General features: G+C 46.5%; 1 protein-coding gene across 5 annotated transcripts in view; it reads left to right on the plus strand.

Annotated features, from left to right (window-relative positions):
* TNS3 (tensin 3) overlaps nt 1-18,654 on the plus strand; it is a 1,168,488-nt gene that overhangs the window by 572,317 nt on the left and 577,517 nt on the right. For all 5 annotated transcript variants that reach the window (XM_069613336.1, XM_069613334.1, XM_069613335.1 and 2 more), the window contains one exon: nt 6,522-6,560. In XM_069613336.1, coding sequence (XP_069469437.1) covers nt 6,522-6,560 — 39 coding nt within the window. The remainder of the gene's footprint in view (nt 1-6,521; nt 6,561-18,654) is intronic.

Consider the following 18,654-nt stretch of genomic DNA (forward strand, 5'->3'; position numbering starts at 1 on the left):
TCTGACATGCCCAAACAGCGAACCACCACCACCACCACCCTAGTGACCCGATGGACACAATTGCTGCTGTGGGAGATGGTACTTGAGCAGAAAGAAAGAAGCCTTCAAATGAGAAGGCTTCCAGAGGGAGAAGGAAATCCGAGGCCAGGGGAAGATTTAACTCTTAGGAAGGGGTCATCGTGACACAAGAAGATGCTTTAGGGTTGATGGTGCAGCTCACTCAGTGAATGACCCAGACTGCCATGCCCTAAGGATCATTTGCAGACATTGCAAAGGGAAAGGACATTTAGTGAGATGCTGCCAGGTCAGGAAAACCACCAATTGGATTGGGAGTGATCACAGTGAAGGAAAACAAGAGGAGAGTGCCCATTTGGTAATGGATGAAGACAAATAGGTCGATAGCCTAAAAGCACCTGTCCTTATAGATTGAGTTCCCACGATGATTGACTCGGGTGCCAAGTATACGTTAATGCCAAAGAAAATATGGGAGGGCATGGGACCAGAGTATCTCAAAGAAGTCTACATTTGTCCAAGGACATATGGGGGTGCAACCATAGCTTTGGTTGGCTGGTTCTACATCACACTGCGTTTCAAAGGAAGGAACACCTCTGGCAAGGTTTGTTTCAAGAAAAGGAGCTACACCACTAAGTTGGACACATCAAAAGAAATTATTAGTCAAACTAGACCCCAATGCAGAGAATGCAGTGCTATCTGTGGAAGCTTCATCCGTAGGAATGAGTGTAGTGCAAGAAATATTTCAGGACAGGGTTCGAATGCCTTGAAATGGTTTCTTCATGAAATCAGACTTAAAGATAACTGTACCCCAGTTGCGCAGAAAAGGCAGAACATTCCTTTCTCAATGAGAGATGAAGTCAAATTGGGACTGAAGAAGTTGGTGGGACAGTACATAATTGAGAGCATTGATACCTCAGAGTGGGTCTCTTCATTGGTGATGGTGAGGAAGAGTTCAGGGAAGAGTCGGATCTGTGTACACATGAGGGAACTCGCACATTTTTTTTGTTTAACCTTAGGCCACACTTTTGCTTATCACTATGTGAAATTACACCAGTCCAGGCATTTGACTGCGTTCATAACACCTGAGGGTCTGTTTCAGTATAAACGGATTCCCTTTGGACTCGTCCCTGCAGTATCAGTCTTCCAGATGATCATGTATAGCATATTTGATGGAGATCCGGGAGTCCTCTTCTTCCGGGATGATCTATTGGTCAATGCAGACAACCTGGAAACTCGCAACAAGAGACTTGAGGGGCTGTTTAAAAAATTACACAAAGCGGGAATGACCCTCAGTAGAGAGAAGTGTAAGATGAACAGAAGTGAGAAAGAATATGTTGGGCATGTTATATCGAAGGAAGGCATTCGCCCCAAGAAGAATTTGGCAGACGCATTGTAGGAATTGTACTTTATGTAAATCATAATAAATAGTTAAGAGTGCTTACCCCCTTCACCTCCGAGTTACCATTACAAAATAAGAACATCTTTAACTATGCAAAGTGATTTTTTTTTTGCTTTGACTTACAAAATGAATGTAAAACCTATGCAGGGACGCGTAGAGGAAAAATGTCTTGCCGCTTGTATATTGCTCAATGTTCAGTGCTTCTGTTCATCTTCTCTATCTTCTTCCTCCTCGGGACTCTATTATCTCTCCTCCTTCTACCTTTGGCTGGCTTTCTTTTCATTCACGTCTAAAATTCAATTTTCTGTGCCTAGTTTTCAAATCTCTTTGTGGTCTTGCTCTCTGCAATCTTTCTATATTCCGACCGTTCTGAGTTCCCAGTTCTCAACAATGCTTACTCTGTATTCTGTCACCATGACCATCTGCTTTCACATCTTATTGTTCTCACCTGACACTGCCTCTGTAATGCACCTGACCCCTCTCTGCGTCTGACTGCTACTGCATTGCCCTTGCCTGCCCTGTGCCCTTTAATTTTGCCTGGAACTATGCGGTCCACGCAGTACGTGTGCAGGACTGAAGTCTAAATGCATATCTATGGATGTGTGGGCATCTGGGGGGGTGGGGTGGGATCGGAGGCTGGTGTAGGTGGACAAGGTGGAACGCTGCTATATTTCTACTTCTTTAGTACACCCCTTAATTATCTCGTGTGCCCCTGCTTTCCCCTGCTTTCCCTGAAGTCCACACATCTCCCAAGGTTGTGCTCCGATGGGAAGGAGCAGATATGGTTGGGTAGAGGAAAGACTGGGAATAATGAAGGGGTGCAAAAAACTTGAACAAAGCAAAACACCACACGGTATCACACTATTAATAACTTGGAGGCGACACAAAGATGCAATGACTACATGAATTTTGGCATCCAAAAGTAAACATTAAAACAAAAATGCTGGGGTCCCGCTTGCCCCTCCCCCCCATGGCCTCCAAGGTGAGTCAATGGGGGGAGGAGCACGCAGGGGTCCTGGCAATGCAATGCTTTGGTCCTCGCTCACCTCCTCTTCCAGGGTGAACTTGGATCGGTAAAATGCCAACTCTCAACTGGGCAAGCTGCTTGTCAGTCCGGATCACCATTGGGGTATCAGGAAGAAAGACTACAGCCTGGATGCGTGATCCAAATGGTGGAAAGTACACTTCCAGGATGTGTTCTTTGCTGCCTGGTTCTGGGGTCATGCACCCATGCGTCACACTGAGAATGGGCGATAGGGGGCCACAGTAATACGCGGCTCTCGATCGCACATGCTCAGTGTGGCCAAAAAAGTGCCCCCCCCGCCATGTAGCCGCGACCCCATTGAATGGCTGCTCTCGAATCAGTTGAAAAGGAGGAGTTGTTGGATATTCTCTAAGCACCAAATGTTTTGCACTTTAAAAAAGGGGAAATTGGATTGCTGGGGGAAGGGATGACCTCCTGTGGGTTTACTGGTAAGAGTGGGAAAAGTCAAATTTAAGGTGAGAGAAGGGAGCTACAAAAATCTCCAGCTCTTAAGGACGGGACGGCACCCGAAGAGAATGTTTATGACAAAAGAATTGTCACGGTTTCAAAAACGGGTTACAGTGCCAAAAGGCACCTATATACCAGCACGAGGGAGAAGTGGTGCTAAAAATCTTAAGGGGAAAGGGATTCCAGAGCTTTCTGGAAGTTGAGTAATGACCCCAGAAAGCAGGAATATGTGCAGGCTAACCTCATTATGGCGGAGGAGTGGCCAAAACACACATGTGCCACTTATTCTGCGGAGGATAACCTATGGGAAGAGTGGAGGGATAGTGGCTCCCAGCAGTGGTCCTTGGTTTATGATCAAGACCATATTGAACATCTGATCAAAGCCACTGAATCATCTAGGGCTATGGGTCCAGATGGAATTTCTAATCTTAATATGATAGCAGATCCGGGATTGTGGGCGAATATTTTATACACATTAGTCCAGGACACATGGTTTAGAAAATGATTACGGTGTCCTGGAAGACTGCCATTATTATCACAATTTATAAAAAGGGGGATAGGCGTTCTCCTTGAAATTATCAGCCTATTGCCCTCCTCGATGTTGGCAGTAAAATCTTTGCAACCAATCGTTTTGAGGCCCTGACTGCCTGGACAAGGGATGCTGGCAGGTTGGATGGAAATCAATCTGGGTTTAGAAAGGGGTTGGGGACCCAGGTTCATTGCTTTATTTTGAAGATGCTGATTAATGTGAACGAGCTGGAAAAGAAATCGCTTTGTATGGTCTCTGTAGACCTAACTGCATTCGACTGGGTGATTAGAGGCAAATCATGGAAGAAGTTAAGGCAATGGGGAATACCCAATACTTTATTGGAGATATTAATGGCCTAGCATGAGAATACGAAGGGATGCTACAAAGACGAGTGATCAAGACACTGGTCAATTCAATTGTGATCGCTTCTTTAACTTGAACGTAGACAATTTAAAAGAACACACTTCACCATATGTACATTTGGTTTGTCCTGAGCGCACCTTCTCCAAGCGTTGAAAAGGGAATGAGGGTCCGATTTTCTGTGTACTTCTCCGAGTTGTGTACCTTTTTTGTTTACAAATCTAATAAAATTGACCTTTTGTGCAGACCTGTGTATTTCTTGTCCCGGGGATGGAGGCTGGAGGGAATTGCTACTGCTAGACTGGTGTGTCCCATGTTCATAGAAAGAACTTGGTTAATTAAAATGTGTGCGCAGCTGATTTGGGGTGGGTAGATAGTTCCCCTGATCTAGATGCTGTTCGATTCAAGTCATCCTACAGTATGCGGGTTAGGTGGTGCTTGTGTACCGTTGTGCTGCAGGGCAGGGATCAGTGGTCACTGCTAGCAAAGGGGGTCTAGGGGGTCTTGTGATTGCTCAAAAGAATCATTGGGTAGTCTTTCTTGATGGACATCAGGGTCATAGGGTAAGGACTGGGACGAGGAAGAGTGACGAGGAGTTACCGCTTATGTTACACTCGCACCGTTGTTTGCAGAGTATTTTTCTGTATGTGCGCTGTTGACTCACTGGCTTGTAGTGTGGACGACGTTAGCCTGTTATGCCAAAATGCAGCGCGTCCAGTATGAACTCTTAAATTGAGAAATTAAATCCCATCGCTCTGGGTCGATTGGGGCTGTACGGTCTCTTGCTTGCATTTCTAGCAGTGTTTCATGCGATGCTCGGACCGGATGCACAGAGCTGTGCGCTGCTTGCCTGATCTGTGCGTGCATGCCCTAGATGACTGCGTAACTAGAGTCCGTGTTTTAGAGGGTGCTTTTTGGTAGCAGCAGGTGGTTCGCCTCCTTTTGCACCACACAACCGACGAGCCGTTTTCAAAAGCAATTGAAACTGCATCTCTTAACTTGATCATTTTAGGCGATTAAACTGTTTATCTGCGACTACTTCCTGAATTTTAACTGAGTTAACGTGATTTTTTTTACAGCTGGCTTAGCAAAGCATGCACATTGATATTTTGTTTCGGCAATTGGATCGAGGATTTGTATAGTGCTTAGATGTTGCTTTCCAGTCGCTTTGATGCTCTTTGAGCCACAGCAGTCTGCTCTATCATTATGTCATATGATAAGATAATCTGCTTTTTTATACTGTGACATATCCCCACTGTCGTTGTATGAGCGTGGCAGGCTTGCGAATGGCGTCTTGTAGAATTTAATCTGCTGTAGGGAAGAACATGCGCCAGTGGGAGACCAGAGCCTGGGAATAGCAGGAAATAGATGCTATCAATGCAGGGAGGATTCAACGAGGGAAGAAGGTTTTGTGATGGCGCGGGGGCTTGTCAGTCCTATTTGCTATGCCATAGTTCTTCCAAAGGGAGCAGCTGATGAGTCCTAAAGTGTAGACCTAATCGGGGTGTGTCTCCAAAGCAGATTTGGAGCATTGTAAATTAGTACCCAATGTAACGTGGGATGCATGAGGCAGTGCTCAGGCTCTCTTGGTGGTCTGGTGGCTTATTTGCCTGGTAGCTCTGTGTTCTGCCCCAGGCCCAACTCCAGGATGCTAATTCTATGGCTGCCAAGCCTGAGCTTAGAGTGGCAGATTCAAGGATAGCGTGGTCAAACTATTACAGTAACATTGACGAAACCTTGCACCTTGATCTCAAGTGTATTTAAAGATTGCCCTGTATCCTCTCGTGCTAGACTGTATTTTAATTCACAGTGAGGCAGGGTTGTTCCTCACCTGGAAGTTGGCTGCAAACGTTTCTGTAGTGAGCTGAGCTCCCTATGGAAGTGGTGTTCATTAGACTGTGTGAGGGGTGTGAAGGCCAGAAAAGAGCAAGATTAAGGCAGCAAGAGTGTATTGTGAGCATAAGCGTAATTTTAGAGGGGGAGAGGGGTATTTGTCCCCCACCAACTTTCATGGCACACTATTTTGTCCCTATTCATTTGGCTGGAGCACCTTTTCTTCAGATGTCATGCCCCCCCCCCAAAAATTTTCAGCTAAGTTACTCCACTGATTGCGAGCAGGACTGCAACAGATGATCTGTGCTGGGCCACCCTGAACTAGACTAGTTAGAGGATCTGAACCCCATTAATTTCCATGCTCTATATATGGTCAGGTATCACAGACAAGGATCGAGCAAGCACAAAAAGCCGATCCTGGGTACCTGGCCTTACCCTGTAAGCAGGATCTACCTCTGGAAAATGAGGAGCAAGTGCATATATAAACTTTCAGCCTTTACATGAGTTCTGTATGTGTGCCAACTCTCATTTATGCACATTGCCAAACCTAGTTAATACCACATAGCTGTGTTGGTATGGCACACCGTGGCCTGGGTAGTCAAAAGGAGTAGCTTAGCTCAGGTAGCTGTTGATGTCAAGCTCATGGTTCCTTCTTGGCAGGAAGCGAGAGCTTAATAGCTCTTAGAATTATTTAGAATTTCCTCTATGCGGGCTCACAGCACTGTACAAAACACTAACTACACATACACAAGATGTATTGTTTGATTTTGCTTCCGATGTTCCTGCTCTGCTTCCTTATAGAAGGGCTCAATGTACCTGAATCTTCCCCCTTTCCACCAAGTAGGACTTGCACTGCTTACCATATTTATTTATTTTCTTTTTTCTTTCTTCAGGTGGTGACCCCCTGTTTCCTGCCAGTCAACTACGAGCTGGTAAGTCTTTGTGCTGCTGAGCACAGAAGCCTTGTGTCGCTGAGGCTCCCGAGTGTGTCCTTTCAAAGCTTTGTTTTTGATTTCATGAATTCCGTTTTTATGCAGTTTTTCTACAGAGCTCCTCCAGTGCTTGGACTTTCCTCCTTCAATGCCCATATCACCCCTTTGTCAACTCATTGGTTATGCCTAATGAATAGAGTGTAGAAGATGGGCCCTGGGTGTGGAGGGGTGCCGAGGGCTCACGAAATATAATATGACAGACAGGTCTGTCTGACTTGGAGGTCCCACTGGGTCACCCCTTTTTGGGATTGGTAAAATGCCATGATATTTGGGGTAAAGTACCCCTTAATGTAGGTTAATGCAAATCACTTAGGAGTTCTGTGACCAAATGGAGGTACTAGGCAGAAGGCGTCGTTCCGTAGAACAAGGCAGAATTCCCTAACATGGTTACGCAATCTGAGGAGAATTGCAATATCCTTTTAAAGTACTGTGGGTATATGTTATTCCTCATAATGGCATTATTCTGTTATCACTTTTAATACCAGGCCTCTTGCTTTAATCTTATGTAGGAGATCTTCCATTTTCTGATCCATATGATCAATGTAGAACATGTTTGGTTAAAAAAAAGTTAATATGCAGCTTCTAATGTGTTGCAGAAATATACTTTAAGGAGGTTTTATAAAATGCATCAAAAAAACGTTTTCATGTTGTACTTTAAAATAAGTACTAACATGCAGATTATTGCTCACACATGTTAAACCCCAGCCGGGCACAAATTAAGCATTCTACCATAAACCATTGCTCTTCAATGAATGGATGTTAATTGTCACAGAAAACCAGTGGAGGAATTGGGCCATAACAAGATGGAGACGCGCTCCAGCAAAAACATATTGCCGCTCAGTTGCATGCATTGAGACACCGTGCCACAGTATTTCTATGCATGCAGCTGAGCCGCGATATGCACCAACTTGACAGACTGCATCTGAAAGTTGTCCATTGCTCAACGGCCCAAACTCTAAAAGCTGTATATATGTGTCATGCTTTGTACACGTTGTACTGTCAGGGTGACTATTCTGACAGAGGAAATGAGCACCATAACAAGTGTGCATTGTATGCTCAGAAGGAATGAACGTTTGAGTTACTAGTGCAGACATTTTTGATACTTTGGTGGTCATTTGTATGTTCCCAAAATGCACTTTGTTTTTATGCAAAGCGGGCAGCATCCTATATTCAGGCCATGCTCATCATTCGATACTTAGCTCTGCACCCAGTACAGCCCACACCACTGATAATCCGGCCCTGGATCTGTCCACACCACTGACAATCTTCCCCCGCCCCCTCATGCAAAGGGGAGATTGGGGGGGGGGGGGGAGACTTCTCCAAGTAAATTTTGTCCATTTCCAACATTGCCCGAAACCATTTTACAAGCAAGAAATGAGAAAAACTTGTCACGGCTTTGAGTGCTGCAGTGACCAAGCAGCAGGCATTATGACATCAACTGAAGCGTAATAACTGATTATAGAGCAGTTGTGGTGTGGTGTTATTTTTCTTATTACAGGTCATTTGTGATGTCACAACTGGCCTGTAATTGGAACATTATTTCCAGGGTTTTAGAAGGATGTTGCAGACTGTCATGTATTTTAAGCTTTGGAAAATGGGTGTGTCGGGTATTTCGTCCGCTCGTGTGTGTTGCGGAGGCTGCAGTGCCACATAGTTATGCACCCATGCTTTTCCTGAATCCCTTGCCAGAAGTGGGTTGGAGCTAGGGTGCCCTATTGGCCGCCACATGCAATCTATTTCAGTGCCCTGGAAATGTAGGATTGGAAGGTACCAACCCCATTTTCATAAAATCCCCTGGCGATTTTAAATGTGAAGGAAATTGCAGACTTGCAAACACATGTCCGACCTGTTCTGTGATGATCCCAATCTCTGCCAAATTATAGACTCTGCACTTGTTGGGGCCCACCCCGAGGTCAATCATTAGGTTTATAACTAGTGGGTTCTGAAGATGAGAGGATTCATAATCTGATAACGATGAAAGCAACACACATGTGCTGTCTTTATGTGCACTCATATACGCACAGAAAGGGAGGCCCGCCCACGCACGCGTATAGCCCAACCCAAAGGCACTAGCCGTACAATCCATGGGCCTACTAACTGATGCAGATAGCAGCGAAGTGCACATTGCATTGCCAACACGCACATGCGTCTGCTCGCACTGTGCATGCCCAGACACTAAAATACACAGCCACACACATAGCAAATAATCGGCATGTAGTCCTATTTTATATAGGAAGTCTTTCTTCCTCCCTTGCACCCCTTGTTTCCCCTTTTCACTTCTCAAACCTTTTCTCTTCGCCCGTTTTTTCCATCACACTTTACCCCTCTCTTTCCTCTTCCTTGGTGACTTTACCTCGGGTCCTGTGTTCCCCTACTGTCTCACTTTGTTCACTCCCTTGCCCTCGACACACTGCACCCTTCTTCTCTCTTTCTAAGCACCCATCTCTTGTTACCATCCTGGCCTTCCTTGTCTGGTGATTTCCGGAAGCAGACTGTTCTAATGGAGAGACAACTTCATGTTTGAACCATATTATCATGAATGCTGCAATGATGACGTTTTAAACCCTTATTTCTTAGTTTTGTAGGTAGACCAGTCTAATTTCATAACACTGAAGTGTGTACAGAGTAAACCACTCCCAATGGCTCTTCACGTACCGTTTATCCACCCTCCCCACCTATCGCCCTATTACTGCGCAGCTGGATAGACCGAGGACGAGTATGTCGAAGTTTTCACTGCGCATTTCACTGCAATAATATGTGGGGGTGGTGGGTTAGGGTAATAAAAAGAATGGGGGGCTGCGGAGGGTTTCCCCCCGCATATAATTGCAGTGACATGCAGTATTTTAATTTCGTAGTATTCACATAGATACCCCCCTTTCTACACCGGTTTATCCCTGGGGTCTTGCCCCCACAACCAGGCACAACCGGCGCGTGTTGGCATGCTGTCCTGCTGGCTAAAGGAATCGAGGAATACAGCTACAATGTAGGAGGTACGTGAATGACGAAGTGTGGGGTGGGCGCTGTTTTAGTTACGTCACAGTCTAGCCTCACCCCTGGTACTGTCTGTATGTAGCTTTACATTTGTGTGGTGTGGGAATGGAGTACAGTACTACTGCCAGTGAAGGTGTGATTACGTTATCACCCAAGAGCTTGTTTCCCACACGGGAAACCTTTCTTATAATTTTAGGCACAGCCAGCCATTGCAGCTTTTGTTTGCATGTGGTTTGGCAGGTCGCTCTCAGGCCCTGTCTCTTTTACGCAAGTCATTAATCGAGTGGATTGTGTGAGGAGCTTGTGGAGGTTGGTGTTGATTCTGCTTTGACACCAAACCACACACACCATCCGCCTCGCAGCATCTGAGGCTGCCCCACTGGCTGTCTGGCACCTCCACAGCCACACTTATAATTGTTCTTTTATAACACGCTTAATACCGGGGACCAGTTTCAAAGCACAAGAGCAGGATTCTAACCTGTGTTGCTATGCGTTGTCTTGGTTCCAAGGCAAACTCATTGCCCCAGAGCTGTCCTCCCGGCCTCAGTGGTGGAAATGGAAAAAAAATGGTGGGGGATCCCACAAGGGCTGGAGTGGGGACGGAGTTTGGGTGGGGGGCAGTGCCCGAGGAGGCAGGGTTAAGGGGGGCAGAGCTCGGCAGTTGATCTCTGATCAAAGGAAATGTCCAAAATAATAGTATAAAACGGCACTTTTTCTTTCATGGTGCTTCTTTTCCAAACTATATATCAATTCCACTTCCATGGCACTCGTGATGAGTTACTTCACTATGCGAATAATAGTTTTGACCTGTGTTGCAGAGTAAATATTCTTTAAAATGCACAATTTGCATTCCATTTTATAAAAAATAATACTTCCTCTTGGGTACTATTCAAACACAGTGATTTCTGTTTGCCATAAGCAACGTTTTCCTTTACAGCACAGCTCCTGCAGCTCCCCTCTGAAAGCAGTTGGATGGCTGCATCATGTGTGATGTTAATAGGGGTATTTATTTATGCAAAGTTTGTCAGATACAGATTTCTGACAAAGATTGCCTAAATAAATAATTCGGGTCCATGTATCCGACAAACATTCCATAAATAAATATATAAACCGGGTCGTGGCTGAGGACAGTAACTTCCTCTTGTGACCTCTTGCTTGGGGTCACCAGAGGAAGTTAGTCTGTGCGCGGTGCTTTTTTTTTCCTTGTTTTTTCGTTCCTTTCTCTACCCAGCGCAGAGCAGGGTTTTGGGGCAGCTGACTCTGGCCGGATACCGAGATCTGGCTACACATCTGGTTCCGGATCTCGGATCCGGCAAGAGCCGGCCCAATGATCAGCGCTGCCTGTCCTTATTGACTCTATCTCCCACTGAAACTAGGAACCTGTCAAGTTCTTCAGTGCCTCTTGTTGTCAGTAGATCCCACTCTTAGAGCTAGCTTTGGCTCTAGCCTGCAGCTCATGGCTGTGGCAATACGCTGGTGCAGTTACGTTACATCGGACCTGAAACACGACCCTTCTTCCATAGCCATGCAGTGACGTCCGCCGGGGGCTAGCCGGGGCAGAGCCCTGGCAGGATCTGAAAATTGTCTGAGACGGGGCCCTGATGGGTTCCCAAAATTCCCTTGCCGACCCCCCCAGCCCACTAGAAGTCATGGCGCTTTTTTCTAAAGCCTGATGCTCTTGCGTATAGGCGAGCACTTCAGGCTTTAGAAAAAAAAAAGCTGTGTCCACCTTTTTATTGTGCCACCAAACCCCTGCCAGACGCACCTTTAATTTGAAATGCAGGGATCCTCACCCTTACACCCCAGGTGCGAGGGTGATGATAGATATAAAGTGGTGCCTGGCAGGGTGTTAGTGCTGCAATTAAGTGGCAAGGCCATGCCCCTATTCGGCCACAATCCCACTAAGAGCTTGGGCTCGATTTTACATGCCACGTAAAGCACTGATGTCCACAATGTTTAAGCCACTCGTAGGTATGTGGCTGAAAGCTGTACTAGTGCCTGCTTTGTCGTATTCTAACACATTTAGGCCCCTCCCCCCATTTGCTGCTGTTTGGAGAAAAGGCTCTCTATAGAAGTGTCTGAATGGGACTGGAAATTCTCATTAGCAGAGGTTTGCTCTTCACTAGCAGATTTTAAAGACAGTACTGCATTCGGGGTTCTAATTACACCCAGGGCAGTTGGTGTATTTTTCTGAAGTCTCCTTTTGGTTACCAGGGGATTAGAGTATTCTCCCGCTTCACCTATGGCAGCCAAAGCTATTTTGGTTGGGGTCTTTCTTCTAGCAAGGTTTGCAGCTTCACAATAGGTGTGATAATGAAATGACGTCCATCGAAACTAACTTTATTTTTGTTTGCTCATTTAGTTTGCAATCCAACATCTATCCTAATTCTTCTTTTCATAGGTCTGACAAACCTCCTCAAAATTGTAATTTATTTTGCAAACTGCAGTGCGAATTGCAGCTTGTTTTGTACTGTTTGTATTAGTTTATCTTTAAATATGATGGATGTGAGTAATGAAGCTTATTGATCAGTAAACTGCGAAAAAGGCCCATCTCACCTGCCAAGCCTTTAACACCAACCATACTTAACCCACTATGTACAGCAGTTCCTATGATGACGTACCCCTGTGGTACCAAGGCTGGTTCTGAGTTGGTTTGTGCACATTGGTGGGGGAGGGAGGACGGGTGCTGGAGAAGCTTCCCTGACATGCAACCATGGCTGATGGGCTTTAAGGTGGGCACCATGACCTGGGGCTCCCTGTTCCCGCTAAGGGCTGTGATGAATCGTGGATTCAGTTTCTTCTCCCAGGGTGGAGCCTTTCCTTGTGAGGCTCGGGAGGTGAGCCCGCTACACAATACCCTCCCTAGGGGTAGAGGCAAGTGGGATCTCACCAGAAGAGACTCCTTTCTCCCCACCCCTTGCCCTCCTTGGTTGACAAGGGCTTCTGTTTCAAAGAGGAACTCCCTAAATTACTCAGTCACAACTCACCATTAACAGCTACAACACCAAGGAGATAAGAACTACTGTTTGTTACTGTGGAATAGAGCCATTGTTTCATCATGAGCAGCAGTACTCTTCTAATACTGAGCAGAAGAAGAGTGCCAGAGTAATGCAGAGCGCTCGGGCAACAAAGAGAAAGGACTATGAGGCTCCGCTGGGGTAGACCCAACAATGTGTCATAACAGCAGGAGGAGGATGCCTATTGGGGAGAGAAGCCCAGGTGTTTGTCAGCTGTACAGCGAGAGCTGAGAGAGACCGGGACGCACCACATTTGAACCTGGATGAAGGCTGGTGTGTGAAGCAGACACATGAAGAGCTGTAAGCAGGAGAAATCTGGGAAAGGGCACCCCAACGGAGATGCCGATCCTTAAGTGTTGGCGTGACCAAGAGTCACTGGACTGTTAAGCTCTGCAATGATTCAGAGACCACATAACCATTCGCATCACGGAGTGGATTTTGAGCGAGAGAAAGAGAAGCCAATGCGAACCTGATGACACTAGAGAAGCTTCCCATCCTGAGTGTAGGCACAGTGACGCGAACCCCAGTGAAAAGAGGTAACTGAGAAAGCAGGAGGTCATTGAGGCAAAGGATCTGGGACAGTTATGTTCTAGCAGCTAGCCCCTGGGTGTGGGGGATGGGGCGACGCTCCGGCAAAAAATTCTTGCCAGAGCGCTACTCCGTCTTGTTCCTACTGATTCCCTGTGCTGCTACTATTTGCAAATGAGGGGAAAAGTATTACAGCCAGCCATGTTTCTGATCGTCCTGGCACCCCCAAAAGGGTATGCTGTCTTCCCTTGCTGGCACCAGTCAGCCTGGAGGGATGCATTTGTTAGGAAGGAAAGAGGGTCTTCCCACCTCCCCTAGGCAATTCCGAATGAGAAACTAAAAATAAACCGCACTTCGAGAGAGCAGGGGAAGGGGTGCTTGCACACAGGAGAGTGCACAATTGCATAGTGCATGCATTAGGAGTTGCATAGTCGAGGCCAATGTAAATGCCAGCTTAGTATTTGGCCGCCATTTTGGAACATAGTCCCAAGCGCGGTGAAAGCACCCAACGTGTTGGCATTAGACTTGTATTATTGGCACAGACATAATTCACGCCACAAGTGAGCTTCAGTGAGTTACAAGCCCTTCATTGTTTTAGAGGTCGCATACATTTGCGCCCCAGGAAGAATGTGCTCTGCAAGGCCACGAGAAGGGGGCAGAGCGCCTTTTGGCAGGTACCATCCCACAATACAGATTACATGGCCCCTTAACCCCAACATCCCCGTTGCAGCACAAATACAGCTCTCCTATGCGTTGATTCCAAGACCCCCACTTACCACGATGCCAGCCAGGCCCAGACCACCGACCTTAAAACTGTAAGACCGCTGATCGATAAGAGATCAGAAAGCAAAGCTATCTTGCCTTCACATTTGGGTCACGTGATTTGTGCGAGGTGCCAGGGAGGGATGAAATGATGGGCTAAAATGAGAGTGGAAGACCTTGGGAGGTTGATGGCACATCTGGAAATTAATGAAGTATGCGAGTTAGTATGACCTCTGCTCTCCCTGTGGGCCCATATCTGTCTGCCAGGTGTACTGTTCTAGTAGCATTGTTTTTAGAAATAACTAATTGGTTATTAGGTTCCTTTTTTCTTGTGGATGACGAGCCCAGCAGCACCCACGTGGATGGAGATGGACAAGAAGGCTGGGACCAACGGCCTACCATCCCCTATGGAATGGGCCACTTATGTATAGTGTCTCACCAACCAGCCTCGCCGGTTTTCACTGTATGTAATGACATCACTGATGACGAGTTGTACGTTCATAAGGTTCTGCTCGTGCAGATTTTGTCAGAATGTTCCGCTGCAGCAGAGTTTTTTGCTGATACACTTCTTTTGTGTATGAATACAACTTGTTATCCCTGCAAGCAGTGACTTGGGCCTTTTTGGTGTGAGCATACAGGGGCGTGCCTTCACATTGTTGGAGCGGCCAGTGGCACAAAGTATGAGCCACTCGGGCCATCTGTCTGTCTACCTTTCAACATCTGCTTCTGCAAGGAAGAGCTGGACAGAGATTAGGAAGAGGTGGGCAGAAGGCACAAATTCAACAAGAATGGTTGCTGGTGGTTGTGCATTGATTGCATGCCTTGGTGAACAGTATCCTACCAGGATGCGTGCTAATGGGTTCTGGTTCACCTTGGCACACACTTTTGACCCCCCTTTACCTACCCCTCTCATGTCTCAGTCCACCTCCTCTTTGCCCACTGAAGGAACCAGGCAGATGGAGATTTTCACGTGGAAGGAATACAGTGTTGAGCAAGTCTGACTGAAAACTGGGCTGTGCAAATCTGAAATTCAAAATGAAATGTAGTGCCTACTTACCATGTCCTCACTTATGCCAACAGTGTGCCATGATTCTACTGTCAATCCCCTGCCAAGCACCATTTTCGTCCTGCCACCTCTTCGCCTTTGGTGACTCAAACCACATGCTCCAGCAATGGTCGTTTTCCATTGTGTTTTTTTCACAATTTCCAGCACTGGAAAACACAGCCACTGAAATAATATCCCATTAAGCATTTAGGGTTGCGAATAATGGGTGGGTTACATTTCCATTTTATTTTTATGGGGACCCAAGTGATTCTGGAGGAGTGAGATGTGGAGATCGGACACCAGTCACAGAGATAAAGCAAAGAGCCAGGAAAAGAGGTAGGGCGCTCTACTGCAAGCTAAGGGAGGGGGCAAGAGACTGCAGGAAAAACGATGGATAGTGAAAGACAAATTCGAATGAAAATTAGAGCTCGAGGCAACAGTGTAGGTAGGGGGGGCTGGGGGGTAATCTTGTATGTGGTGGTGGAGGTAAAAGTCCGAGGCAGGAACATGAAATCCATTATGAAGTTGGCTGTGGAAGCAATACACCGTATTCCTTTAAAGATACTATAGACGAGTCCTGAAACCTTCCCTGGGGCTTGCTTCCGTGACGTCGTGGAATTTAAAATGGCTGCCCGGAAGCAGCAGACGATTCCTGCTGTGGGATTCCAAGCTGGGCTCGTTGCCGATGGTTAACAGCCTGAACTGACTCCGACGTGGCCTTTGTTCTCCATCACCTCTTTACAGATGGCCGACCTAACATTCCATGCCTGTGGCCTCTGTCAGTTTGACATGAGCCGGATCCTATACTGAGGTGCTACCAGAGCGGCCTTGACTTCCTGCCTGCTAGGGTATCCACACAACGTGACACCCTTCCTTGCTGCGTGATAAATTGCGTCTCTTGTTTGGTTTTAAGTCAATGTCCCTCTTTGGCATTCTTTCTGTTGTATGCCTGTTCTCTCAAATTTCAAATAGCCATTTGGCGTTCATGAAATGTACTTCTTTTGGTTTGTGAAACATGTATGAAATGGTGATGTAGCAGAAGCCTTCAAAGCCAGTAAACACACGGCACAGGTGGAGTGATTTTTAAGTGCCCAGCCATATTTTTTAAACGCAACATGTTGCCCTTTTTAATATTTAGAAATGCACTGCTGACAGGCAAGCATAGGGATGGCATAGGAGTTTTCTTTCATAACAAAAAAGGATGGCCGTTTGAATTCCTCCTTTTCGACGGGCACCACGTGAAGTTCAGTCAGGGGCCCGGAAGGTTTCTACTTGCAAATGCCGAACTACTCTCTTTCTAAAATGGCGTCCCTTTCTTCTTTCCAAATTCTCACATTCAGTAGGTTTCCCGCCTTTTCATCCCGTGGAGATGTAAAAATATTCTTTGCGCCATATTGTGTGAGCCTTTTCTGTTTTTCCACCGCTGTGCACGCGCATCCTCTATTAACGCTTGATGGGGCTCTTTATTATAGCATTGGCGATTCAACCCAGCCGCCCATTCCCATCAATCCGGAAATGCAATCCAGCCGGTGGCTGGCAAATCGACTCCTGCACACACCTCCATTTTCGAAAAGTACTGAAATTCTTTCCTTTTTAAGGACTGCTACGGCGGGGGTGCTTTGGGGGCCGGGGGAGTAGCACAATTCTGGCCAATAATCACTGGGCACACCCTGTTTTGCTCCAAGAAACAAACCGAGCATTGGAAGGCACCCACGGGTCACCAACCCAGTCATTCTGCATACGGTGCAGTCTGTAGCTCATTTTTTTTGTCACATAGTACAGATGTAAGAGCTCAAGTCCACTGCAAGCATTTTAAACATAGCACATCACGGAATTACCAAACTGCGGATTTAGAAAATATTGTTTCCTGGTGTAATTTGCACTCTGTGACCCAGCGGAAGGGCCAGGAGACTCTGGACCCAGTAGGAGCTGCATGCTCTGACTCGAACCCTATCTGAGGTGCATCCATGGGTTTAAGTGGGCCAGGGCTAGCTGGGGCAGAGCCCCGGCAGGCTCTGAAATGTGTGTCCGAGACTGGGTCCTGCTGGGGCTCCTTAAAGTCCCCTGGTAACCCCAGCCCATCAGGCTTGTAGAAGCCACGTTATTTCTTGTAAAGCCTGAAAAGCAAGAGCTTGGGCTTTAGGAAAGAAAGTCTCGTCTTTCCATTCTCGCCGTGCCAACCAGGGTCGGACTGGGACAAGAAATGGGCCCAGACACCCAAAAAAAAAAGTCCCACCTCTCGGGACCCTTGACCTCTGAAGACATCACCGGAAGTGATGTAATTTGACCCTGCCCCAAAGTGACATCCCGGGAAGCGATGAAACATGACCTTTAAGCCCTTGACAAAACAGGAAGTGGCATCAAATAGCATTGTTCCTAAATACACTGCGAGAATTATGGTTATTATTTCACTAATGTGATACACATGGTGATCCATTCTTGTATGAAATGTATATCAATATCTGTGTGTATAGCTCCATATTTTCAAATTACTGTGAATGCAAGCAGACGTCCAAGGCCAAACGATATGTTATTGTATATCACTTACGCTTAAGCTCTTTTTTTTTATAGAACAAATATGCATATAATATCACCCAACCTGTGTTGGTACTCATTTATCAACCTAAGAAGGATGAAAAGCTGAGATGGCCTTGCTGGGATTCAAACCTGCAAATCACACACATCGCAGCAGCGAGCACTCAACCCACTGAGCTATCATATCGGCTAGAGTAAAATGAGCAATTTTTCTGTAGTGAATACCATTAAACTGGTAATTGAGATTTAACAGCAGACCAGTTAAATTAATCTGCAGGTCTGGTGCAAAGTTGGCCACATGTCAAGCCTGCATGCATCTACCTTCAGGCTTCAGAGGTTGGCAAAATGGGGAAAGCAGCGCACTCGCAGGACATCCCAGACTCTGAGCACTCGCTACCTCATACATGCAAACGAACATCCTGAACAGCATGCCAGGGAGATGAAGATAGACACATTACAACAAAGCATTCATTGTGGCACAATGAAGCTACTTGTTGTGCTATGGTCAAACATTTCTACACTGTACAGAAGCTTTTAGACACAAGGATTTTGTCAAGTGACCGAGTACACAGAGATGGAATGTCTTGTGATGGTCGTAACAGAGAACGGCAGAAGAAAAATATGCTATTACTGCAACCTGCGAAAGGCAAAATACTTAGTCCGAAATTGATGCTTTTTGTTCTCCAAACCGGCCCAGGTGTGGGCAGAAACCGGCCCCCCACCCCCCAGTGACTATTTCAGCCAAGCCGTAAGGCAGAGGGGCCAATCCATCCCTGGTGCCAACCTCCCCTGCCAGAAACCCCTCTCACTAGAGGTGCAGGGGTGATGATCCCTACCTCTCTAATGAAAGGGGTGTCTAGCAGGGGGTTGGCACAGAGACTCAATGAAAAGATGATTTTAAAAAAATGTAGAAAGCACAGAGCTCTCGCTTACACGTGAAAACTTCAGGCTATTAAAAAAAAAGGCTTGCCATTCCATTGTGTCGCTGCGCCGGAACCCTTGCCATACACCCCTTTCATTAGAGATGCAAGGATCATCACCCTCGCACCCCAGGTGGGATGGTCATGATCCCTGCATCTCTAGTGAAAAGGAAGCCTGGCAGGGGGTCAGTGCTGCAATTAAAAGGCAAGGAAAACAATTACCTTACCTGACTGCT

This window comes from Ambystoma mexicanum, chromosome 5p (assembly GCF_040938575.1).
Source record: "Ambystoma mexicanum isolate Mex_15411 chromosome 5p, UKY_AmexF1_1, whole genome shotgun sequence".
Lineage (NCBI taxonomy): Eukaryota > Metazoa > Chordata > Amphibia > Caudata > Ambystomatidae > Ambystoma > Ambystoma mexicanum.